The sequence below is a fragment of the Hyperolius riggenbachi genome, chromosome 12 (genome assembly GCF_040937935.1).
Source record: "Hyperolius riggenbachi isolate aHypRig1 chromosome 12, aHypRig1.pri, whole genome shotgun sequence".
NCBI lineage: Eukaryota > Metazoa > Chordata > Amphibia > Anura > Hyperoliidae > Hyperolius > Hyperolius riggenbachi.
The window spans coordinates 46178607-46205654 of NC_090657.1; the positions used below are offsets into that span (position 1 = coordinate 46178607).

The following is a 27048-nucleotide window of genomic DNA, read 5'->3' on the forward strand; positions in this document are numbered from 1 at the left end:
CATTGTAGTGTGTTGTGTTGGTGGTATAATGGTTAGGATAGCAGCCTACCAAGTGGTAGGCCTGGGTTCGATTCCTGGCCAATGTATGTGAGTTGACTTTTGACATCCTACAAATCCCTAAGCAAGCTCATTTTTCTCTTGGATATATCACAATGGTACATGCTAGGCTGGCTTTGGCATGTAGCATTGTAGTGTGATGTGTTGGTGGTATAATGGTTAGGATAGCAGCCCTCCAAGCAGTTGACCTGGGTTCGATTCCTGGCCAATGTATGCGAGTTAGCTTTTGACATCCTACAAATCCCTAAGCAAGCTCATTTTTCGCTTGGATATATCACAATGGTACATGCTAGGCTGGCTTCAGCATGTAGTGTGTTGTGTTGGTGGTATAATGGTTAGGATAGCAGCCTACCAAGTGGTAGGCCTGGGTTTGATTCCTGGCCAATGTATGTGAGTTGGCTTTTGACATCCTACAAATCCCTAAGCAAGCTCATTTTTCTCTTGGATATATCACAATGGTACATGCTAGGCTGGCTTCAGCATGTAGCATTGTAGTGTGTTGTGTTGGTGGTATAATGGTTAGGATAGCAGCCTACCAAGTGGTAGGCCTGGGTTCGATTCCTGGCCAATGTATGTGAGTTGACTTTTGAAATCCTACAAATCCCTAAGCAAGCTCATTTTTCTCTTGGATATATCACAATGGTACATGCTAGGTTAGCTTTGGCATGTAGCATTGTAGTGTGATGTGTTGGTGGTATAATGGTTAGGATAGCAGCCCTCCAAGCAGTTGACCTGGGTTCGATTCCTGGCCAATGTATGTGAGTTAGCTTTTGACATCCTACAAATCCCTAAGCAAGCTCATTTTTCGCTTGGATATATCACAATGGTACATGCTAGGCTGGCTTCAGCATGTAGTGTGTTGTGTTGGTGGTATAATGGTTAGGATAGCAGCCTACCAAGTGGTAGGCCTGGGTTTGATTCCTGGCCAATGTATGTGAGTTGGCTTTTGACATCCTACAAATCCCTAAGCAAGCTCATTTTTCTCTTGGATATATCACAATGGTACATGCTAGGCTGGCTTCAGCATGTAGCATTGTAGTGTGTTGTGTTGGTGGTATAATGGTTAGGATAGCAGCCTACCAAGTGGTAGGCCTGGGTTCGATTCCTGGCCAATGTATGTGAGTTGACTTTTGACATCCTACAAATCCCTAAGCAAGCTCATTTTTCTCTTGGATATATCACAATGGTACATGCTAGGCTGGCTTTAGCATGTAGCATTGTAGTGTGATGTGTTGGTGGTATAATGGTTAGGATAGCAGCCTACCAAGCGGTAGGCCTGGGTTCGATTCCTGGCCAATGTATGTGTGTTGGCTTTTGACATCTTACAAATCCCTAAGCAAGGTCATTTTTCTCTTGGATATATCATAATGGTACATGCTAGGCTGGCTTCAGCATGTAGTGTTGGTGGTGGTATAGCGGTGAGGAGAGCTGCCTACCAAGCACTAGACCTGGGTTCGATTCCTGGCCAACGTATGTGAGCTGGCTTTTTAAATACTACAATTCCCTGGAAGACAAGACCCTCCTCCGGACGAGGGGGAGGAGGGAGAGAGGAAGGGAGGATTACACTTCCTGATGTTGTAAAGTAGTGTAGGCCTGCAATTGAACATTCAATGAGATTTCTGACCTTAAAACAGTGGTTTGTATCAAATCCAGGTTTTTTAATGAGACTTTTGATGCGTATCCCACATAACCATGTCTCTGTTTTAGACCGTTTGAAACATCTTTTCCATCATTTTTCTGGCCACCATAATTATTTCTAAATTTCTAAGTTCACCTCTCCATTGAAGTCTATTGCGGTTTGCAAAAGTTTGCGCGAACCGAACTTTCGTGGTAGGTTTGCGAACCTAAAATCGGAGGTTTGGCCCACCTCTAGTGTTGATGATGCCGCAGGTGATGTTTCAAACAACTCTTCCTCCGCTTCCTGTTCACACTCCTCTACAGCTTGATCCACCACTCTACGCATGGCACCCTCCAGGAAGAAAGCTTATGGGATCAAGTTGCTGATGACGCCTTCACTGCGACTCACCAGGTTTGTCACCTCCTCAAATGGACGCATGAGCCTGCAGGCATTACGCATGAGTGTCCAGTACTTCGGCCAGAAAATGCCCAGCTCCCCAGAGCATGACCTTTGGGCATAGCTGTACAGATAGTCGTTGATGGCTTTCTCCTGTTGTAGCAGGCGGTCAAACATGAGAAGCATTGATTTCCAGTGAGTCGGGCTATCGCAAATCAAGCACCTCACCAACAAGTTGTTTCTCTGCTGAATATCGGCCAAGCACGCCATGGCCGTGTAGGAATGCCTGAAATGCCCACACACCTTTCTGTAAGCCTGGGTACTTACACACAAATCTTTGGATTATTAGATTTGGGACATGTGCCATTCAGGGTACATGTGTCAATTTTCCAAAACTCAAAGCCTAAATGAGATTGCTGCCATTGTCACACACCATGTTGCCGATGTACAGTTGGTGCGGGGTCAGCCACTGATCCACCTGTTTGTTAAGAGCAGCTAGGAGAGCTGCTCCAGTGTTACTCTCTGCTTTAAGGCAAGACATGTCCAAGATGGCGTGACACCATTGTACCTGGCATGCAGCATAGGCCCTGGGGAGCTAAGGGTGTGTAGTTGGAGAGATTGCAGCACCAGTAGAGTAGCACTGCCACTCAGCCGAGGAGGAGTAGGACAACAGCGAAGAGGATGTAGCAGGAGGAGTAAGAGAAGGAGAGGAGGTGGCAGCAGGCCTGCCTGCAAGCCGTGGAGGTGTCATAACAAGGTCTGCTGCACAGCCACGTACTCCCTACTTGTCAGCGGTCACCAGATTGACCCAATGTACCTGCCCTGACCATGCTTTTTAGATCAGGCATCCATGGTCAGATGGACACTTGACCCAACGCTGTGTGCCAGAGAGGACTCCACTTGCCTTTCAACATCACGGTACAGTTTGGGCATCACCTTTTTTGAAAAATAATTGTGGCCTGGTATCTTTCACTGCAGTGTCCCAATCGCCACAAATTTTCGGAAGGCATTAGAGTCCACCAGCTGGTATGGTAACAGCTGGCGAGCTAATAGTTCTGTCAAGCCAGCTGTGAGACACCAGGCAAGGGGGTGACTGGCAGACATTGGCTTCTTCTTCCACTCAAAGATTTCCTTAACGGACACCAGACTGCTGTGGGCAGAGGAGCAGGAACCGCTCAATGTGAGAGGCGGAGTGGAGGAGGGTGGCTGTTAAGGTGCAAGGGATAAAGCGGCTGAAGATGCTGCACCTGAAGGAGGAAGAGGAGGCAGAGAGTGGCTTTGCGTTTGTGTGCTGCTTTTCCTCAGGTGGTCATCCCATTGCAGTTTGTGCTTTTTCATCATGTGCCTTCATAAGGCAGTTGTCCCTACGCAGGTCTTGATCTTTCCATGACTTCATTTTTGGTGGCAAAGAGTACATATGGCATCGCTGTCATCTGAGGCAGACACACAAAAACATTTCCACACCGATGAGCCCTGAGATGATGGCATTGTCGTGGTGGCATCAGCAGCTGACCTTGAAGGGCATGTTGGCTGGCTGTCCATAGGTGGCGATCATGTAGCGCTAGCTACATGATAGCCGCTGTGCAGCGACATCCCCCCACCCCTTTCGATCGCCTCCGGCGATCAGAGCAAGCAGGAAAATCCCTTTCAGAACGAGATTTCCTGTTTGGCTTCCCCCGTCGCCATGGCGATGATCGGGATGACGTCATCCACGTCATGGCGTCGGAGGGAGTCCCGATTTACCCCATAGTGCAGTGGGTCTCAGGGGGGGGGGGGGGGCTGTAACGCAGCGGGTAGTGGCGCAGTGGTACAAACACCTAGCTGTGTGTTTAAAAAAAATTGTGAAAATCGGCCCACCAGGGCCTGAGCAAAACCAATTATATTACCAATTAATAGCTGCATTTAAAGTGTTAATTTAATTTTTAAATCAATTTTCTCAAAAATAAAAGTTCTCTGAAATTGTTTTGCTTGAAGTTGTAGTCACTTCTCATCCTTATAATCCATGCCATTTTGAGGATTGTAGCATGTATGGGGGCTTTACTATTAATGTTAAAGGTAAATCCGAATCTCAATCCGTGATCACGGATTCAAATGGTAATCACGGCTAAAATCTGACTCAAATTCGGAAGACCGTTTCAAATCCGGATCACAATCATCTCTTATCCGGATTTTGGGACTGCTGTGTCCGGATTTATTTGAATCCGTGAACAGGGGAATCCGAGCAACACTACTTTAGAACAGCTTGGGCTATTTGGAATGGTATAGAACTTTGGATTTTCCCACTGACTGACAGTTTATGAAGGGTTTGAATAATTTTGGATTGGATACTTTGTGCTCAAATGTAAATAAAAGCTGAGAAATGTTTTTTTCTCACAATAATGCCTCTTGTACATCGTCTTATTATCTTTTGGGAGACACCTATGTCATTTCCCATCAAAAAGTGACTTACTGGTTAAATAAAAGTAACTTAGTCAAAATTTGCCAGGGGATAATTGTGGGCAGCACTGTGTATATTTTGTTATATAAGGGAATTCCTTGTGAAAGGCATAAGTCTGTGTTGGAAGGTATCAAACTAATCTAAACCCCTCAACCACCTCGAATCACAAGCCGATTGAAAAAAAAGGGGTCTGGAAAAATATTTTTTTTTCTCCTGTACATAGCAATTAAAACAGTACAAGATGAGAACTCAACATTCCGTAAAGGTTCAAGTAGAACAAATAATTTGGTGAAGCTCATAGAGCCATTAGGCCACCTTGTTGTGTGTCTACAGGCTTCAAACAATACCTCTATAGCTTGAGGCCAGGACATGGAGATACATGAATAGGTTACCCAACATTGTTAACAAACTGCACAATTAACAATGGATAATGGGTTTTCCAGTAGGGAAGCTTCTTGTACACTCGCTATTTTGCCATAATGCAACAAGCTCTTTCTAAAATGTCATCAAAATACAGAAAGGTTAAAGGTGAAAAGGTAATGCTATAACTCATGCCCATCATTAGTGAATGTAAACTCAACTCCAGGCAACGTTTTGAATTTAGTTTTGGATAGTGTGGAAAAGGGCTATTTACTACTACCTGAAGGTGCAACTGTACCAGTTGAAATATATGACATCACTTATTGAGACTGAGAAGAAAGACAGACTTTTAGAATACTTTAGTTGTTTAGTAGTGGAGAGCTGTGGCTGTGATATTTCTATATAATAAATTTCAGCAACCCAGGCTACTGCCCTCTTAGGCCAGGTTCACATTAGCGTTCGCTATCCGGATTTTCCGGATCTGATCCGGACCGCATACTGTACAAACGGAACGTACGTTCCGCATAGCAATGTAAAGGCTATGCGGACGTTCACACGTGTCCGTTCCATACAGTACGGAGCCGGATCACATCCGGACTCCAGACTCTTTTCCAACATGTGCTATTTTTTGGGTCCGGATCTCCGGCCCACGCACCCAGACCGAAGCCGGACCTGAGCCTGACAGCACCATCAGGAACACAGAAACCAATGGGTAACGGAAGGCACAGAACACACTGCCTACAAAAACCTGAAGTTCTACCCCACTTCCTATGCGTATCCAAGCGGCCATTTCGGATGGGGGCACATGGGCCAAGCATGTCTGGATTGGAGCAGCAGTGACAGACGTGCCGGAGCTGTTTTGGCAGAATTTCGGAGGTGGAGGTGAGGCCTACAGCGGAGGAACCTGATTCTACCGGTGCACCAGGTGCACCAGGTGCACCTTCTGCTGACCCCAACATTTTTTTTTTTAAATTTCGCTATTTTTTGCCCACGGATCCGGATGGCAGCCTGATGCATGCCTGATACAAACGGACCGGATCCGGATCAGAACCGTACGGTTCTGATCAGGATCAGGTCAGGATCCAATCAGGATCCGGTCCGTTTACTTGCCAAAACGCAAGTGTGAACGGGGCCTTATCCACATAATGTATTTTCTGCTGCATTTTCTAGAAAACGTGAAGTAACACAATTCGTGGGGTCTTTAGGAGTGCACAGACTGCACTGTAATGTCTGCACTGTATTGTCATCATCCATGTGTTGCTATTTACCATGGAATCATAATGCATGGTTTATGATGAAAATACACAAATGTTGGGATTTCTATTCACTATATTGAAGATAATCACAATACCAATAATCAAATCAAACTGAAAATGCCATGCATTGCGACGGCACTTCCGTTTCCCGATGCACTCAAGTGGGGAGGCCTCATTTCCAAAAATATGTTTTCTTGCATACTTTAATGCTCCCTATGACTATAAATAAGCGTTCCAATTGGAAACAGAACTAAAATATCAACTAAAGTAAACCGTGGGGGGGGAGGGGTTAACTCACATCTCTGCCTTGCCCTCCACATTGCGTTCCAGCCCTATTATTATTATTATTATTATTTAGTATTTATATAGCGCCGACATATTACGCAGCGCTGTACAGTGTATATATATATCTTGTCACTAACTGTCCCTCAAAGGAGCTCACAATCTAATCCCTAGCATTACCATATGTCTATATTATGTAGTGTAAGTACTGTAGTCTAGGGCCAATTTTAGGGGGAGCCAATTAACTTATCTGTATGTTTTTGGAATGTGGGAGGAAACCGGAGTGCCCGGAGGAAACCCACGCAGACACGGAGAGAACATACAAACTCTTTGCAGATAGTGCCCTGGCTGGGATTCGAACCAGGGACCCAGCGCTGCAAGGCGAGAGAGCTAACCACTACGCCACCGTGCTGCCCTACAACTACTTCCTCCTATCTGTGAAGGAGGAAGTATATGGGAGCTGGAACACAACGTGGATTGCAGCGTATAGAAGGTCCGACAAGGAAGAGTTAACACAACCCCCACCCCACTGTCATGGTCAACTTTACTTTACTTTATTGATACAGAACTCAAAAAAAATTCCAGGGAGCAAAGCAGGATTTTATACATTTTTTTTCTTTCTGCACATGAACCAGAACATAGATTAATATGGGCTGTCAGATCTAATGTGTTGTCACTTGTGGACAGGGGCGTATCTGGGTAATATAGCGCCTATGGCAAACACTGAAATTGCGCCCCATATCCATACTGGAGGTCTTCCTTCAGTATGGATATCCAGAGTTGTGTCCACCCCAGTATAGGTAGCAAGAGCCCCCCCTCCCGGCATAGATATTTAGACGAGTCTCCCCCCCATGTAAGTAGCTTCCGGAGTAAAGGTTGCTAGAGTTAGCCCCCCAACTATAAGTAACAAGCGGCATCCCTCAGTATGGTAGTGGAGCACGAGAGAGGAGGGGGCAGAGGGAGGAAGGGACAGCCATGGCGCCCATGGTGCTGTGGCGCCCATGGCATGAGCCATGCCTGCACCCCTCTAGATACGCCTCTGCTTGTGGAATAAAAACACACACACACAACTATAGTCAAGGCGTTGAAGGCCCATGCACAACCCATCTCATGCCATGTCTCAACCTGCCCTTGCCACATCCTCCTCATGCGGATGAGCCCCTCCTCCCCGACATATACATTCACAGACTGCTGCAGACCCCTTGGTAATATCATTGATTAGCCTCTGCACCAGACTGAGCAAAACAGCTAATGTGGGTGCAGCTCAGCCGTAGGCCATAATAGGCTGTAATGTTAACTACAGCTATAACGGCACTCACTGCTAAATTTAGTTGCTATTAGTCAGAGCCTAAATTATGATAAACACAGAGTAATTCGGTGGCTAACAGTAGCTGGAGCACAAGTTACATGGTCAGATAAATTAGGTAGTCAGTAGGGGAAAATATTTTAAAATAGGCAGGACAATAGCTAAATCAGGATGAACCATATTTCAGCTTCACTTTGCGCCCCCTGGCTGATGACGTGCTCCTGCCTAATTTCTCACCAGAAGGAAGAATGCCAGGGAAACCCTGTACCCAGGGCCGGATTTGTGGAAAGGCCCCCAAAGCCCAGGACTAGGGCGACGCAATTTGCTACAGTTTTTGGGGCGGGTGACAGGTTCACTGCACCTGTCACCCTCCTCCATGTGTCAGCTGAGCCGCCCGCCACAGTCCACAGCCACCCGCCCCGCTGGCTGCTTTGCTCTGTGTCTGCGTCTGATGTGAGCAGCAGAGCAGGTCAGGTGGAGGCGGCTGCGGTTACTTGGGTACGAGGAGGAGGGAGCCTGGAGGACAGAGGAGGAGATTGGAGGCGTGCGCGGCGGCAGCAGCAATGGAGTAAAGCTTCCAGGACTCGCGTGAGTCTGGCTGCACCAGTGGCAGGCTGGCAGCCAGCAGGCAGTTCAGGCTCCAGGCTTCCACTCTAGTAGTTTCAGCAGGGAGTCAGCGTGCATAACGTGACTACGTGTGCCCTCCCACAGCGCAGGCCAAGAGACTGTAGTCAATGAGGAGGTCTCGCGCTGCGCTGAGGCTGATGGGTACATGGGAGCCCCAGTGCACAGGCGTCAAGGAGAACGAGACCCACTTCCCTATTTATCTGCTGCTGCTGCACAAATCCCTGGCTCCAGCTATCAGTGACTGCACCCAGCACCTGTAGAGTTAATTGTAAGTGACCATCACAAGCTGTGCCTGTATATAATGCCGATGCGATGCTGCCCAGCTTCCTTTCCTCCTCAAGTCACAGGACAGGACACTATTCTACCTCTGTCTCCTGTGACTGCAGCCTGAGCTGGAGACCTCTGTCCCCTTTGCTATTTAGCACTCCGCAACCTATGCGACTGGCAGCTATCCTCTGCCAGGTCAAATGTCTTGCAGCTGCCGTGCTGCTGGAGCTGACATTCTTGATCAAAGGCAGCATCACAGCATGAAGGAAGGAGAGATCCCCTCCCCCCCTCTTGTACCTATATCTCTTATCAATCACACTCCCCCCTTTCCCTCTCTCTGCCCACTCTCTCTCTTCCTCCCCATCTCTCTCTGTCCCCTCCCTGTCTCTCCCCCCCTCTCTTTCACCCCATCTCTCTTTCTGCACCCCTCTTTCTCCCCATCTAAATCTGCTCACTCTCTCTTCCTCCCCGCCTCTCTCTTTGCACCCCCCTCTCCCCCACTCTTTCCCCCCATCTCCCTCTGCTCCCTCTCACAACACACACATAAATTTGTACACATAATACACCCATATTCAACACATTTCTAACCACATCCCACAAATACACTCAATGCAGATACAAATATCACACATATACTGCATATATATATGCACACATCAAACACATACCATACATAAACACACATCACTTACACGCACACAATCTTATTTCCTGACACACTTTTGGGAGAGTGAATTCTCCTGAGTAAAACAGAATGCCTCCAGGAGACAACATTGAATCATTTTAACGATTTCCAAATCTCACACTGGAGCACTAGAGCTTAATGTGTATGTGCCAGTTTTTAACATGTGCTATATGTCTCGCTGGTTTCAGTGGTTCCTGTAAGCCTTTAAAGAATACCAGTACTGAAAAAAAAGTTCCCCTGGGGAGTACTCACCTCAGTAGGGGGAAGCCTCTGGACCCTATTGAGGCTTCCCCCGTTCTCCTGTGTCCCACGGCGGTCTCGCTGCAGCCCCCGGAACGCACAGGCGACAAATCCGGCATCCTGTGCAATATTTACCTTTCCAGGCTCCAGCGGGGGTGCTGTTGAGGCTCTTCTGGCGGAGATAGGCAGAACTAGCCGATCTCCGTCAGGTCCGCTCTACTGCGCAGGTGCAGGAGATTTCCGCCTGCGCAGTAGAGCAGCCCGATGGAGATCGGCTATTTTGGCCTATCTCCGTGGGAAGAGCGGATACTGCGCCTGCGCTGGAGCCCGAGAGGTAAATATTTACATCGCCGCCGCTCTGGGAGGATTTTCGCAGCCGCCGTGGGACACAGGAGGATGGGGGAACCCTCAATATGATCCAGAGGCTTCCCCCTACTGAGGTGAGTACCTCCCAGGGGAAGTTTTTTCATTACAGATTTTCTGTACCTCTGGGGTACATAGAGATCTATACTCCTGTAGAGGCAACATAGCTTATAGTAAAGGGTGCTCTGGTGCTCCTGTTAGAAATATACTTTCGCAGCCTCCCAGGGGGCATTATATTTTGCTTTTATTGTGGAGGAATGTTCTGTTTGGCAGTGATAGTTGGTGAGGATGTTAATAGTTGGTGAGGGCGGTTGATGACACTGGGCCTTGGGCGGTAAAAAGTACAAATCCGGCCCTGCCTGTACCTTCTTTATGGAAACCTGAGGTTCCACACAACCGTGGTTGAGAAAGTTTAGCTTAGATTATAAAGACATGGTTATGGGAAAGGAAAAAAAAGAACTAAGAAAGTGAAAACTAGAGAATGAGGACATGAAAGAATGGGAGGTTTGTTTTGGTTTAGGTGCCTAAATAAAATGTTAGTGTAACAAACTTACCTGGTCTTGTCTCTGCAGGCTGCTCTGATAGTGTTGAGCAGCTGGAGAGAGTTTCCTCTTCCTCTTTGGTCGGTCGCATTCCCGGCTCCCCTGTAGACGTGAGTCAGCATGTAGGCATCCCCGGCTCCCCTATAGACGTGAGCCGGGACCGCGCATCCTCCAAAGACCCAGGGTGAACGCGCACAACCCGTGACAGCCTTTATAGGCTGAGAAGATGGGTGTGAGGCCGGTCAGCTGACACAGTGATCAGCTGACTAGGAGCAGGATTCTGATTGGCTGGCAGTTCGGGGGTGTGCTGCACTTTCCCTGCATATTTAAGTCTTGCTCTCTCAGTTCCGCGCTGTCCATTATAGCAATCAGGTCACTGAGCGCCGGACTTTTCTCTGAATTTGAGTCTAGTTAGAGTTCTGCTGAGATAGATATATATGCAGTGCTTGTGATATATATCTATCCTTAGTTAGTATTGTATATTGTATTATTGTGATTGTTTTTCTGTGTATGACCCGGCAAGCCCTCCACTGTGATTAAAATCTCATCTCTCTGTACTACAGTCATCTGATCCTCGATATTGACCTCAGCTAGCCTAACAACCTTGTCTCTGCCCCATCCTTAACTGTACCTCAGCCATCTGACCTATGTGTATGATTCTAACCTGTTATTGACCTTGCTCCGTCTAAAGTTTCTTTTTTACCGCATATCTCTGACTTCACTTGTATGACCTCAGCTGACGATCTGACTTTGATTTACCATATTTTCAGTGTACACTTACAGCCAGCGTTACAGTTAGAAGCCATCTCAAGTTCAAACATTGCAACAGAAATTGTTTAAGAGTACAGATGAGCTGGCATTTCTCAGTTAACAGTCACTCCATCTGAAACCTAGTTTGCTTCTATCAAATTAATATGACTAAAGAGATCTTTTAAGGTGTAGGACTCATTTAATAACTGGATATCAGCAATGTAGAAGTCGGTTGCTTCCTTGTCTTGCAAGAACTCCAAAATTTGCAATATTTCTCCAACCCCAATATAACCTAAGGCTAATCTCTGCTCCTCGGGCCTGTACTTATCCCTAATCTCCAACCTCTCCTATTGTTTACTGTAACCAGTATCCTATCTTTCCTTCATAGCCCCAACAATAACCTGGTGCCTAAACTCAATGGTGCCCCGTCTGTTGTCTATCACTATTTTCCTCTCCATGATTAACCAAAATATGGCATTCAGCTTTAATTGTTGACCCTAAACAGCCTACTTCCTAAAAAGCAATATTGCTGTTTTCTGGTCACACCCCCTTCAGCACCTCCCTTTCCTTAATAACTTATTTAATGTCCTAACTAGAGGCGATGTGCCTCAATATATGTCTTTTACTTCCTAAAAAGGTCAGCGGGAGAAGATAGGTTTCTTTATATACTGAGGTATAAATATAAACTCCTGTTTGGTCAGGAGGGGTTTTCTGGGTTGGTAGGTAATGTGCGGGATTAAAGTAAAAGATAATGGAGGAATTTATAGATACATGGATGAGGCGAGATACAAAGGGGAGAGCGCACTCAGAAAAGAATCAGTGGGACCAGGCTAGCCAGCTGAGGAATGATCTCACCCATATTCATGGCTGATAAGCCCCTATGGGACTATCAGTAATGAAGCAGTAGTCACACTTTAGCTGGGGACTAAGGCGGTGCAGCTCCTCTGATGTGATCCTGTCTCCTGGGCTCTGTAAACTCAGGAGGAAACCACTGTGCTGGAAACACATGAGGAAAGGGGGTAGTCTGCCGAAACATGTTGCAAATTTAATTAAAAACTTTTCTTAATTTTACTCCACACGGACTTCCCCGACCAAGTGTATTTCCTACTGCACTCACAGCATATTTTACAGTAGCCCATTCTTCTGTCTACCACTCAGCGCCCATCGCAATGGGAATCCAGAATGGCACAGCTCATGCCTCTACAGAGGCCAGCAGAAGGGATCACATCAGAGGAGCAGGAAAGGCAGAATCCCCGGCTAGAGTGGGACTACTGCTTCACTACTGATAGACCCATATGGGCTTCTCAGCTAGGGATGGTCGCTGGATTCCGGCCGGAATTTGGTAAATCCGGTTCCGATATGACGGAACGGAATTGCTATTGGGCTAAAACGGAATTCCGTGGAATTTTACGGAATTCAAATTTGTTTCCCCACCAAACTAATTTCTACCTGATAACTATTTCTAGTCCTTTTCTCCCTCCTCCCTCCTCTCCTCCTCCCTTCTCCCGAAAGGGTGGAGGGTCTCGTCTTCCAGGGAATTGTAGTATTTCAAAAGTCAGCTTACATACCTTGGCTGGGAATTGAACCGAGGTCTGAGTGCGTGGTAGGTAACTCTCTTCACCACTATACCACCACCAACACCACATGCTGAAGCCAGTCTAGTATGTACCATTATGATATATCCAAGAGAAAAATTAGCTTGCTTAAGGATTTGTAGCATGTCAAAAGCCAACTCACATTGGCTGGGAATCGAATCCAGGTCTAGTGCTTGGTAGGCTGCTATCCTAACCATTATACCACCAACACAACACACTACAATGCTACATGCTGAAGCCAGCTTAGCATGTACCATTGTGATATACCCAAGATAAAAATGAGCGCTCTCTCTCTCTCCAGGACTTGATGCCATTGAACTGAATTTTCAGCTTAAAACCATCAACGGATACCGGCAGAATTTCACAGGCAATTTCGGAATTCCGCCAGATTGAAAAGGCAATTCCGTTCCGACCAAACGGAACAGAATGACCAATTTCCGCCTAAAATTGCGGAAAACACAATTCCACGGAAAGCGGTGACCATTCCTACTAGAGAGAGAGAGATGAAGCTACCTGGCTATCTGGGGTTCTCTTCAGACAACTGTTGAACACAAAAGGCAAGGCCATGCCTGGGTGGGCTTGAACCACTAACCTTGCAGTTAACAGCCAAACACGCTAACCAATTGTGCCACAGAGACTGTGTACCACAAAGACTGTGCATACAGTTGCTGTTGAATGATTTTACGGGGATGTATGTGTGTCTTTTGGAAGGAGGAAGTAAGTCTGCTCCACGAAGTTTCAGCATGTAGTGTTGGTGGTATAATGGTTAGGATAGCAGCCTACCGAGCTCTAGACCTGGGTTTGATTCCCAGCCAATGTATGTAAGCTGGCTTTTGAAATCCTACAATTCCCTAAGAAAGCTAATTTTTCTCTTGGATATATCACAGTGGTACATACTAGGCTGGCTTCAGCATGTAGCATTGTAGTGTGTTGTGTTGGTGGTGTAATGGTAAGGATAGCAGCCTACAGAGCGGTAGGCCTGTGTTCTATTCCTGGCCAACGTGAGTTGGCTTTTGGCATGCTACAAATCCTTAAGCAAGCTCATTTTTCTCTTGGATATATCATAATGGTACATGCTAGGCTGGCTTCAGCATGTAGCATTGTAGTGTGTTGTGTTGGTGGTATAATGGTTAGGATAGCAGCCTACAGAGCGGTAGGCCTGGGTTCTATTCCTGGCCAATGTGAGTTGGCTTTTGACATGCTACAAATGCTTAAGCAAGCTCATTTTTCTCTTGGATATATCATAATGGTACATGCTAGGCTGGCTTCAGCATGTAGTGTTGGTGGTGGTATAGTGGTGAAGAGAGCTACCTACCACGCACTCAGACCTGGGTTCAATTCCCAGCCAAGGTATGTAAGCTGGCTTTTGAAAACTACAAATCCCTGGAAGACGAGACCCTACTCCCTCTGGGAGGAGGAGAGGAGGGAGGAGGAGAGGAGGGAGAAGAAGAAAAAGGACTAAGGGAACAGTTAATAGGGTCTATGGGCTACCATATAGGATAAATAAGGTTGCTTTTGCGATTATTTTAATTTTTCCGGCGGAATCCAGAATTCCGCAGAATTTCGTAAACATCCGGCGGAATTTTCATAGCGACGGAATTTAACGCTGACGGAACCTGTGATTTCCGGCAGAACGGAATTTGCACTTTCCGATCATCCCTATTCTCAGCCACTAATACGGGTGAGGTCATTCCTCAGCTGGCTATCCAGCTCCCACCCCTTCTTTTCTGAGGGCGCTCTCCCCTTTGTATTCCCCCCCCCCCATCCCTTCCTTAAAGCCCGTTCAGACTGCACGCATTTCCAGCCGCGTTTTGGAAACGCGTGCAGGAGGCCGACACGGACGACATCAGACAGTGCATAGAGTGCACTGTCTGATGTTCAGTCCTGTGCGGTCCGGGAACGCATGCTGCAAGCAGATTTTGCTAAAACGCGCGGCTGTCCCATTCATGGGATCAGCCACGCAACGTACACAAACGCGGATGGCGTGCGTTCGTACGCGTTGGGTTCCGCACGCATGGCCATCCGCATTTGTGATCTGAATGGCCCTAAAATAGTGTCTAACTCAAAACTGGCTCTAAGTAAGCTTCAATGTTGAAACCATCAGTGGGCATAAGAAGTGCCCACTGTCTGAAATACCTGTAACTTATTGATGCACATACATGCTGAATGTTATTTTAGGAGTTATTGTGTTTTTGGATTTGATGAAGTACAACTTAGTTATCATGCATTTCCTTCAATATTGCTTGTCCTACAGAAGAAATTATTTGTCTTTGAGAACTGCCATTATGCCCAAATGCTACATTTAATAAAATGCACTACAAACTAATGTTTGTAATACACTCTACACTTGCCAAAACCCTAAGGCATAGTGTACCTAACTATTTACCAAGAAGCACTGACAATATCATGTTCCACTGTTGCCCCAGGGACTTGTACCCATTGTTCACCAGTTGGCACGTATGAGCTGCATTGTGTCATCACAGCGTTGGCCTATAAATAAGGACAGGACCAGTGAACCTCACAACGCTCTCATGATGAAGACCATCATTGTGCTCATCCTGGCAGTGGTGGTTGCTGGCACAAACCATACCCCAAGATGTAAACTTCTGAAATCTCTGAAGAATCACGGCTTAAAAAAGAATGAGGTTGCAGAATGTAAGTAAATCTCTGAAAAGTTTTCCATATTATTGTAAAGTTCTTAATTTTATTTGCACACATTCTATCCCAAGGGTGGCCATCTGAAAGGACTATATTAATTGCACAGAATTGAATGACCTCGGTATATGACTTAAATAATGCTGGCCCTTCGACTGTATGGGCATCATCCACCGAGTGGCAATTTTAGCCACGTTTAGTGGAAATACCACAGCACAATAAAAAATAAATGTATTCGAAAAACCTATGTTTTCGAAGCATATGAAATATTAGATATAATGGTTTCACTTGTTGTCACTGGTAATCATATCTCATGACCCAATGGTTGATGATAATTAAGACCTATTAATTCACTGTGGTTCTGTAGTTTATTTTTGTTACACAGCAGTAAAAAAAAAAAATCTAGCTGCAAAACATGCAAAATCAGCAGGTGAAGTTGTAAAAGTAATTACTTCATTTCTCTCTGATGGAAAAAAATGTGTTTTTGTTAATTTTAGCGCTAAACCTGTGGCATATTCAGGCCCAGATTTACATCACAGGAGCCTATTGGCACAGATGTCCTGGCACTCTAGACTTCACATCTACAAACCCCGCTGAAGAGCACCACAAGTGTGCTGGCTGGCCCAGCTGTCACTCTTCCCTTACCCATCCTAGGTAGCTACAGGTGTCCCTTAGTATCAGGTATCTAGAGGAACCTCAGTATTAAAGGGATACTGTAGGGGGGTTGGGGAAAATGAGTTGAACTTACCCGGGGCTTCTAATGGTCCCCCGCAGACATCCTGTACCCACGCAGCCACTCCCCAATGCTCCGGCCCCGCCTCCGGTTCACTTCTGGAATTTCAGACTTTAAAGTCTGAAAACCACTGCGCCTGCGTTGTCGTTTCCTCGCTCCCACTGATGTCACTAGGAGCGTACTGCGCAGACACAGACCATGCTGGGCATGCGCAGTGCGCTCCTGGTGACATCAGCACGAGAGAGGACACGGCCGTGCAGGCGCAGTGGTTTTCTGACTTTAAAGTCAGAAATTCCAGAAGTGAACCGGAGGCGGGGCCGGAACATTGGGGAGTGGCTGCGTGGGCACAGGATGCCTGCGGGGGACCATTAGAGGCCCCAGGTAAGTTCAACTCATTTTCCCCCAACCCCCCTACAGTATCCCTTTAAGTAGCCAGAGGTGCCCCTACTGAAGGGAGATTTCATCGGTGGAATGCTGAGAGCTGGGTGAGTAACCTCATCAAGGTCTTGTTCACATTAGGAATCCCCAGCGCCATCGCAAGCTCCTTTGTGTGCACTTTGGAAAGCGCTTTTGAAAGCACTTTTCCCAGTGCTTTCTGAGCGATTAGCGATTTTTAGAAGAGCTTTTCTAAGCACTCTTGTTAGGCGATTAGCGTTTTTGTTTTTTTTAAAGAAACAATCCGGAAGTGAACTTTTTGACCTGGAACTAAATAACTTTAATGTACTTAGTGAGAAAAAGCGCTCACAAAATTGCTTTTCCAGGCACTTTTTCAAGCGCCTAGCGATTTCCCTATACCTTGCATAGAATCGCAGACACTCAGGAAATGGTGCAGGAGCTGCGTTTGCGATTGGAAAGAAAGCTCATCGCTCATGTGAGAATACGCACATAGGAAATCATTGCACAAGTGCTTTTAAAAAGTGCTGGTGCTTACAAATAAACGAAAGCAAGAAAACACAGGCTTGAAAGTTTGGCCATAACAATTGACACAGAAAGGACGGGGGGGGGGGGGGGGAGGAATACTGGGCTGCAGGAAGGGGAGTGAATAATTGCCACACTTGGGGACCTGGAGAGTTATTGACTGCACTTAGGGGACAGGAGGGGTTATGCTGCACAGTCAATAACCCCCTCCCCCCCCCCCTGCGGTCCTCAAGTGCAGCTGTTAATTCTCCCTGGCCCCCAATTGCAGTCATTAACTTTGCTGCGTAGACTTACACTTGGGTCAATGAGAAATGCACCTTAAAAGGGTCAAATATTTGAGTCGACTTACACATTAGGTCGACATCTATTTTGGCATATACAGTATATTAATAAACAAAACAAAAAAAATGATTTAAAAATCACTATCCACCACTTTAAATTAAAACAAAATATATGGTCCTCTTGACTTTCTAGTAAGGAGCAGTTGAAAAAGTCGTGGCCAAAAATTGTTATTTATTGATATATGTGGGTGCAATTGTTATTTATCATAATATAAAAAAATGTTACGCTATTTAGAAGGCAACTGCACTTAATTTGAAATTTATTGTATTATTGTTAGCGGGGATCAGAGGGTGTTAAGGTTAGTCACCTCTAGGGGGGGGTCTTAGGGTTAGGCACCACCGGGGGGGGTCATAGGGTTAGGCACCCCCAGGGGGTCTTAGGATTAGGCACCACCAGGGTGGTTTTAGGGTTAGGCACCACCGGGGGGGGGGGTCTTACAGTTAGGCACCACCAGAGGGGTCTTAGGGTTAGGCACCACCGGGGGTGGGATTCTGTGTGAGAGTAGGGAGGGGTTAGGTTATAGTTAGGTTCAACATTTTTGGTAAATTTACTGATAATGTAATACTGCAATTAAATTGTTATTTCCCGTTTTTGTTATTTAACGTTGCGCTTAAATTGTTATTTACCAATTTTGCTAGTAATATCGCGTAACGTCGCATCTAAATTGGCAAGCGTCTGTTTCAAATGTATGCCTCTAGTAAGCTGTAGGAAGATGTGAAGAGAAGGATGGTAACATCAAGTTGGGTTTACTACAAATATCTAGTTGTGCAGAGCGTTGAAGACAACTGGGACTACTGCTCTGCGTGTGATTGGATATTTTACATAAACACAGCTTTAACACTGTTCTACACTGAAAGTGACAGGGATAGTGGAACCCCTTACTGTAAAAACTTATCTTTGTCTGCCCTCCAGTTATGTGCATCGCTGATTACAGCAGTCGGTTTCTTCCAAAATGCTCAACAAACGACGTCACCCATGGAGTTCTTCAGATAAGTGCCAAGCACTGGTGCCACGATTCTAAGCATGAAGGTCCAAACCAATGCAATGTTGAATGTTCTGGTAAGAAAAAATACTGACATAATATTAGTCAAACCATTCAGATTGTAAAACACTTGATAAAAATGAAGATTTTTCAAGGGTTGAATAAATATGGGTTTAATGTTCCACTAGAACTATAGATCATTGAATAAAATGCAAGTCTGGCTTGGCTTTATTACAAATGACTTGTTAATAGTTTGTCTGCACTTGAAACTCTTATCTGTGTTACATTAGATAATATCAAGAACTGCTGAATGGACAGGGAATCAGCAGCAATCCCAATCCAACATCCAATGAAAACCATTTTTACGGACTAAACATTAACTTTCTTGAATTTTCAAACCCACATCCCCCCCTCCCCCCAAGAAGGAAAAAAACAAATCTCCATGAGCGCAGGCACGTTACAGCAAATCACACAAATGCTAATTTACTAACCTTGAAACTAGTGTCAGTGTTCAAATTCGAAACATCATTTCAAATGTACCCGAACCCCACACTTCAGCACCATTCAGCACTAAACCTGCAGACAGCGGCACCATTCACAGCTTGTTCCATGTGACTCCATACTTCCTTTTTCCAAAGTCGGAAGAAGGAAGTATCAGTCTAGTGAGGCGGAGTGTTCGGATGAATTCAGAATGATGTTCTGATTTTTAAAACCAACACTACTTGTAAGGATTACTGGTATGGTCCACCACAACCCAGGAAAGGGCTGCTTGCTCTTGCTACATGATAGCAAATAATGTGATAAATTCAGGTGGGTTTCCAGGATCACATATGTTTTCCATTGATCGCAAGGTCTGCAGAATCTGGTTGATTAACAGTTTTTAGTTTTGTTTTTTTTACTGTGGGCAGTAAATTGCAATTTTTGTAAAAAAAAAACTAAATAAACATCATTCTCTATGTGCTGATTTGACTGTCTTAAACTGCCAGGACACTTGGCTTCTGTTACATTAAAGACTTGGTTACTACTGTAGTCTAACACAAAAAATATATATATATTTTCTGGATAAAGAACAAGCAAACTGGGGACACAATTTAAGGGAAAGTGGCGCCATGGTGTATCTAAAATAAATTAAAACCGGTTTAAAAACAAGAAAGGTGAGGTGGCTTACCTCAATAACAAAATTCTTGTATGAACAAGGATTTCAATTAGCACAGGCAACACGTTTCGTGGATCTGAGCCAGCTTCCTCAGGCCCACCACAGTGCCAATCTGGTGTATTGTCTCCACCTGCTTTCTGCGGTTGGTTGCCCCCTTGCAACCGACCTTTGTGAGAAGTATTTTGAATCTGTCAATTTATACATTCTTGTTCTGACATACTGCACCATTGGACTCCCGCTTTTGTTTCCTGTGTGTTGTTGCTCCAGGGTGCCACAACACACCCTCTACTTTGTAAATCAAACTGGGGATTGCTGTGTATATTCTTTTTTTAATGTATATAGATTGCAAGACTATCTTTTGATTAAACACCCCTGCTTATGTAATCCTTCATTTTTATGATGTGCTTCAGCAATCTACCTTTCTTGTTCAGTATGTTTTAAAGAGAATCTGTATTGTTAAAATCGCACAAAAGTAAACATACCAGTGCGTTAGGGGACATCTCCTATTACCCTCTGTCACAATTTCGCTGCTCCCCGCCGCATTAAAAGTGGTTAAAAACAGTTTTAAAAAGTTTGTTTATAAACAAACAAAATGGCCACCAAAACAGGAAGTAGGTTGATGTACAGTATGTCCACACATAGAAAATACATCCATACACAAGCAGGCTGTATACAGCCTTCCTTTTGTATCTCAAGAGATCATTTGTGTGTTTCTTTCCCCCTGCAGCTATCTTCCACTGAAGTGTCAGGCTGTTTCTTCCTGCAGAGTGCAGACAGCTCTGCCTGTATGTAATTCCTCAGTATGTGAAAGCCCAGCCAGCTCAGAGGACGATTTATCCAGCTTGTAAAAGATAATAGAGCAGAGAGAAGCTGCACTAATCTAAACAACACACAGGCAGTGTGCAGAGAGGGGCCTGGAGGGGGGAGATGCATCACAGAACCACAACACTGAAGAACTTGGCAGCCTTCCAGACACAGGCCGACAAGTCTGACAGGAGAGAGATAAGTTGATTTATTACAGAGATGGTGATAGTAGAACATGCTGCAGTAAGCCAAAACACATTAGAATAGATTTTGGAACTTGTAGGATGGAAGAAAACCGGATGAAATTTTTGTTACGGAGTCTCTTTAAAGTTGAAAAAAAAAAATGTGTTTTGGGTCCTATATTGTCCATTGCAGTCGATTTCAGTTGACTTGCACGTAAATATATATATTTTTTACTTTTTTTTAGCATTCGATGATGAGACCTTTGATGATGATGTTAAATGTGCTCTGGAAATTAAAAAGCGTCAGGGACTGACTGCATGGTACGTGGATAAATTTACATTTCTTATATAGCACTGAATAATCTAGGGGTGTCCAAAACTGAAGATACCCAAAGATCTTTTTTACACTACATTCATTGCGTAGCATTGCAACAGAATATATCATCGCATTGCAACGTGATGCGTTTATATTGTAAAGCTACATTAAAGACAGTTGCGTTGTGATTCTTTTTTTTTCAGGATGTGTAGCGCAATATGCATAGTGTAAAAGTACTCTTAACCCTCCTGGCAGTCTATTAAAATCCGCCAGGGGGCAGCGCAGCAGTTTTTTTTCAATTTTTTTTAAAATCATGTAGCGAGGGCTCCTACGCGGCATAGCCCGAGCTCAGCTCGGGCTTACTGCCAGGAAGGTTAATGTTTTCCTTTTTTACATTAGCTCCTATAGGGCGCATCTTAAATTTAGCAGCGCAAGTTAAAAATCTGTGTGCGTCCCATCTGCACCAATAGCAGCATGGTACTAGGATACTGGCGGTTCTGGATTGGACAATGGTCCTGTCACTTAAATGCACACTGTGTATTTTTTATTTTATTTTGATGTGATGATCGCATCTCATGCAAAAACAAAAAGAAAAATGCGCTGTGTGCATATACCGTAAGTGACAGATTTAATTCAGATGGTATGCAGCTTGAGATTTATAAAATAAATTCTACTTACCTTTTGGTCTTGATTCACCAATTCCAAACTGTGTATAATTTGCATGAAAGCTACATTTTTTTGCATTGTCTGTGTGTACTGGCAATTTTTAAGTATCATTTAACCACTTCAGCCCGCAAGTGTTTTCACCTCTAGGACACGAGCAATTTTCCCTTGTCAGCTCTCCTTCCATTCATTCGCCAATAATTTTATCACTACTTATCACACCTACATGATCTATATCTTGTTTTTTTTCGCCACCAATAAGGCTTTTTTTGGGTGGTACATTTTGCTAAGAATGATTTTATTCCAAATGCATTTTAACAGGAATAATAGGAAAAAATGAAAAAAAAATCATTATTTCTCAGTTTTTGGCCATTATAGCTTTAAAATAAAATGTTCTACTGTGGCTAAAATCCACACATTTTATTCGCCCATTTCTCCCAGTTATTGCAACGTTTAAAATATTTCCCTAGTACAGTGTATGGCGCAAATATTTTATTTGGAAATAAAGGTGCAGTTTTTCAGTTTTGTGTCCATCACTAATTACAAGTGCATATAGGCTCAAAATAATAGTAACATACCTTCACAATATACATATTAAAATGTTTAGTCTCTAAGGTAACTATTTATGTATTTTTTTTAAAACTAATTTAAAAAATTTTTTTTTACATTTTTATTTACTTTTTTGTTGATGGGCAGTGTGGGGGGTTAATCAGTTTTTATTCAGTATGTATTTTTTTTTCTATTTCTACTTTAATTCAACTTTTTGGCCACTAGGTGGCACTAAGCAATCTCCTGGAAGATACCAGGAAGTGCGAGCACTGCAATCAAGAGCTGGCTTTTTTTTACAATTTGTGACGTATGTTTTCATGAATCAAGATGCCTCCTTATTGGAGAGGTTTTCCTCTTCCGCAATCGATCCCCTGTAATAGCAGCGGGGAATGAGCCGCCTGCACGTGGAAATGAGTGCACAAACAACGCAACACTGCTGGACAGATATATTCGTCCAGATTGCATTTGAGTGGCGATTTTTGGACAAATATATCCGTCCAGATTAGCTTAAGTGGTTAAATTAGAAAAAAATTGTACTGTTACAATAGTAAAGATACAAAATCCCAGTAGGGTAGAGCAGAGTCACGCCCCCACCATACCAGCCAGGGGCGTTTTTAGCTTTTTTGTCACTCCAGGCAAGAAGTCCTGTGTCACCTCCCCTTCACGCTAGAAAATATAAACCATGCGCCATATAGGGTGGGTGCTTAATGCAGGAAGTCCCACAAAAGGCACAAAAGGGGGACAGAAGGAGGTAAAAACACCTGTGGGGGCTTGGCTTTGTTCAGGGGCATGACTTTGTTTGGGGGTGGGGCTTAATCAAGGGCATGGTGCCCCCCAGGACCAATGGCACTCCAGGTAACAGCCTGTAATGCCTATGCCTAAAAACGTCCCTACTACCACCTACATCAATGGGCCATACAATTTGGCTACTGTATTGTTATAGGTTTTGTTACTAAAATAATAAAGAAAAAAGCTTTCCTACTTATAACATTTGGAAGTTAAGCCAATGAGTGGAGCTAAAAATATTTTCACTTAACTCCCTGCAAATGTATATGCACTAAGTAAAGCCATTTTTCAACTATTGCACCAACTCTCTGCACAGTGCAGTACATAACTTTGCAGTGTGCAGAAAATGTATCCATGCAATATTCAAGGCTAGCTCACAGTGCTTAGTTGCATTGCAGAATAGCTCTGCAAGGCAATTCATTGCCCATACAACTCTATGGGCCTGTTCACAGTATTGCATTTAATTAAAAAAAAACTATTTCATGCAGCCAACTAAAAGTTGGCTGCATGAAAGCCCACTAGAGGGCGCTCCGGAGGCGTTCTTCTGATCGCCTCCGGCAAGCATAAGTAACAAGGAAGGCTACAATGAGCAGCCTTTCTTGTTTGGCTTTCCTCGTCGCCATGGCGACGAGCAGAGTGACGTCATGGACGTCAGCCGACGTCCTGACGTCAGCCGCCTCCGATCCAGCCCTTAGCGCTTACCGGAACTATTTGTTACGGCTGCGCAGGGCTCGGGCGGCTGGGGGGGACCCTCTTTCGCCGCTGCTCGCGGCGGATCGCCGCAGAGCGGCGGCGATCAGGCAGCACACGCGGCTGGCAAAGTGCCGGCTGCGTGTGCTGCTTTTATTTATTTATTCGTCCATACCGCTAAGGTGGTTAAAGTCTATGTCCAGTCTCCATTGCAGTTCACAGTCGTATGCAACTAACCATTGTGAACCTAGCCTGAAACTGTATCAGGTGTTCTCTTCCTCTGTAAATGAGTGTGCAGAGAGATAAATGGAAATGTATCATTTCATTGAGTCACGCCTCTGGATGACTGAGAACAGTTTTCTTGTTTGTATATATAATGTATTTATTGTAATTACATATTTTCCTAATTGATATTTACATAAAACAGGACAATTCTTAATTATTATTTACAGTAAATACATACAACAGATGTAAATGCACTTTACATTTCTTTGAACAGCCAATGGCCTGAAAAATCAGCAAAATCCTCTAATATAATATTATTAGCATTTTATTACTAATAATTATAATATTGTTTTCTGGGTTTTTTTTTCTTCACTAAAAGGGATGTCTTTGCAAACAACTGTAAAAACAAAGACCTGAAACCTTATCTACGAGGATGTGGTGGTCCTAAGGGTGGTCCTAAGGGTGGTCCTAGTGATGGTCCAGATGGTCCAGATGATGACGATGATGATGACAACTGTTCCTATGGAAATTAAATGTTTCTGTCAGTAAAAATTAAAATCTCCCTGCTCTCCATGTATACCCCTGTCCTATATTAATTTTTACCCTCTGAAAATTGTCTCTCTGGATACTCAAATCAAATAAACTCTTTGCAGCATTGACCACGTATTGTCTGTTTCTTAAAAGACACCCAAAGCAAAAATAAACGAATGAAATAAACAATTGTATCTATTTTCCTTCTCCTAAAAAAGATATTCCACAGTTTTATTTGTCCTGACTCAGACAGGAAGAGACTACAGGTAGTCCCCGGTTTACGAACGCCCGACTTTTGGCCGACCTGCTGATACGCCGCGATGATGTCACGCCGCCGTGGACTACCTCTTCTGCTGCCGTTTTTTAAGCAGAGTAGGCACAGCGGAAGGCAGATAGGGGACATCTCACCTGTTCCATGGTGTTGTAACGTCCCATCGTGCTGCGCGGCCCGTCCTCTTGCTCCGTTCACTGTCCCCCGGCGGCTTCTCATGCGTCACATAATGACACAATCAGGAAAAGCCCCCAATGGCGGCGCCTCCCGATGCGTCATTATGCGACGCATGTCAAGCCGCCGGGTGGACAGTGAACGGAGAGGGGACGGGCCGCGCAGCTTCCGGGCAGCACGATGGGACATTACACCGGCATGGAACAGGTGAGATGTCTCCTATCTGCCTTTCCGCTGCGCCTACTCTGCTTAAGGAATGGGGGCGTCCCGACTTAAAGCTAATGGGAATAGGGTTTTAAAAAAAAAGTCAGATACTCACCTAAGGAGAGGGAGGCTCTGGGTCCCATAGAGCACTCCCTCTCCTCTCCCGATGCCTGCTGCTGTTCTGGGGCCCCCCTGTAGCGGTATTCGACCGTTTCGGTCAAATACCGCTGTCTCCCGGCCGAAGGGAGGCTTCGGAGATGCTTCGGGAGCCAGAGTGCTCCTCTATGACGCGTTCGCGTGTGCGCCTCCTGTCTTCGGGAGGACTCGGCTCCCAAAGACTTCTGAAGTCCCATTGGCATGCGACGAGAACGGAGGAGCCACCGGGGCCACCGGGAGAGGAGAGGGATGGCTCATTAGGACCGAGCCTTCCCTCTCCTTAGGTGAGTATCTGCCTTTTAAAAAAAAAAAAAATCCGGGTAACATTAGGTTTAAGAACGAAATCAGGTTACGAACGAACTTTCAGTGCCTATCTCGTTCGTTAACCGAGGACTACCTGTACAGAAATTCCCCTATTTATCGCTTTCTTGCTCTCAGAAGCCATTTTCTGCTAGGAAAGTGTTTTATAGTTGAAATTTCGTATCAGTGAAGGTCACTCTGTAGTCACTTCCTGTCTGAGTAAGGATTGAGTCAGCCACTTACATACCTGATATTTAACTCTTTCAGGCAGAGAAAGGAAAAAAAGGAACACAGCCTAGTTATCTGTGTGCTAGGCATTGTACATACCCATGTCTGTCTAACACATCATGTCACATGTCACCTCGAGTATCCTTTAACAGTCCACAATGATAGATCTGGACAAATGCCTAAGGAAGTAGATTTACGCCCAATGCTTATCAAAAAGTGTTTTGTTTTTTATTAACCTCCCTGGCGGTAAGCCCGAGCTGAGCTATGCCGCGCAGGGGGAGATCTCAGCCCCTGGTGGGGCGATTTTTATTCTGTAAAGTGCTGTGCGCGCAGCCAGCACTTTGCTAGCCGCGTGCACAGCTTGATCGCCGCCGCTCTGCGGCGATCGGCCGCACGCAGCGGCGAAAGAGGGCCCCCCCCGCCAGAGCCCTGCGCTGCCCGGACCAATGAGTTCCGGGCAGCGCTATGGGCTGGATCGAGTGCGCATGACGTCAGGACGTCGGCTGACGTCGATGACGTCATCCCGATCGTCGCCATGGCGACAGGAGAAGCCAAACAGGGGAACGCGTTACATACATATAGATGCCGGCAACGATCGCACTAGAGGGACACATGCGCCCTCTAGTGGTGTTTCATGTAGCTACCACTCTGGTAGCTTTACATGAAACAAAAAATTTTTTTTAAAAAAATGATTTTTGCCAATTAGGCAAAAAAAATTAACCGCCAAGGAGGTTAATTTAGTTTTGTGGACAAGAATAACAACTTCTTCTAGTTTATTGAAACTGAAGCAAAAATAAACTTATGAGATATAAACTTATGAGATGATGAATTAGTTGTGTAATACAGCTAAGAAGTAGAACAGTAAGTAGAAACAAAAATTGTCTCATAATTTTTTCTGTTTGGGCCACTGGGTCAAATACAGTCCTGTTTTCTAAAGCATTAAAAACAACCAAAAAACAGTGAGAGACAGCTTGAGATAAGGTTTTACTGCAGGAAAGTTTAAAGGGTCATAATTTCTGCTTTATTTTATGGCTTAAAAGACAGAGTGTGTTTTTTTTAAACTGCAACTGTGAAAGTATGATGCAATGTTATAAAAAAAAGCAAAAAAAAAAACAAAAAAAACGATATAACTGAAAATAAAAATATGAGACTTTTCTTTGCTACTAATGTTCTACTCATTATCTGTACTACGCAAACAATTCATTAATTTTTTTTTTCAGCTTCAGGTTTTCTTTAAGGTGCACCTTAGGTGGGCACACTAAAAACATTTTATACTTACCCGGGGCTTCCTCCAGTCCCATGAGCACCAATTCATCCTCCCAAGTGCCTCTGTTTACCTGGTATCGGTCCCGGTAATCTGGCTCAGTCGCGCCACTCGGCACTTCTGCGCATGTCCATCTCA

The 27048-nt window shown here is 44.8% G+C and overlaps 1 protein-coding gene across 2 annotated transcripts in view; it reads left to right on the forward strand.

Annotated features, from left to right (window-relative positions):
* LOC137541484 (lysozyme C-like) overlaps nt 1-24441 on the forward strand; it is a 45910-nt gene extending 21469 nt beyond the window's left edge. For both annotated transcript variants that reach the window (XM_068262791.1, XM_068262790.1), the window contains exons 2-5: nt 15208-15436; nt 18342-18488; nt 20799-20874; nt 24162-24441. In XM_068262791.1, coding sequence (XP_068118892.1) covers nt 15241-15436; nt 18342-18488; nt 20799-20874; nt 24162-24315 — 573 coding nt within the window. In that variant the 5' untranslated portion in view covers nt 15208-15240 and the 3' untranslated portion in view covers nt 24316-24441. The remainder of the gene's footprint in view (nt 1-15207; nt 15437-18341; nt 18489-20798; nt 20875-24161) is intronic.
* The last annotated feature ends 2607 nt before the right edge of the window (nt 24442-27048 follow it).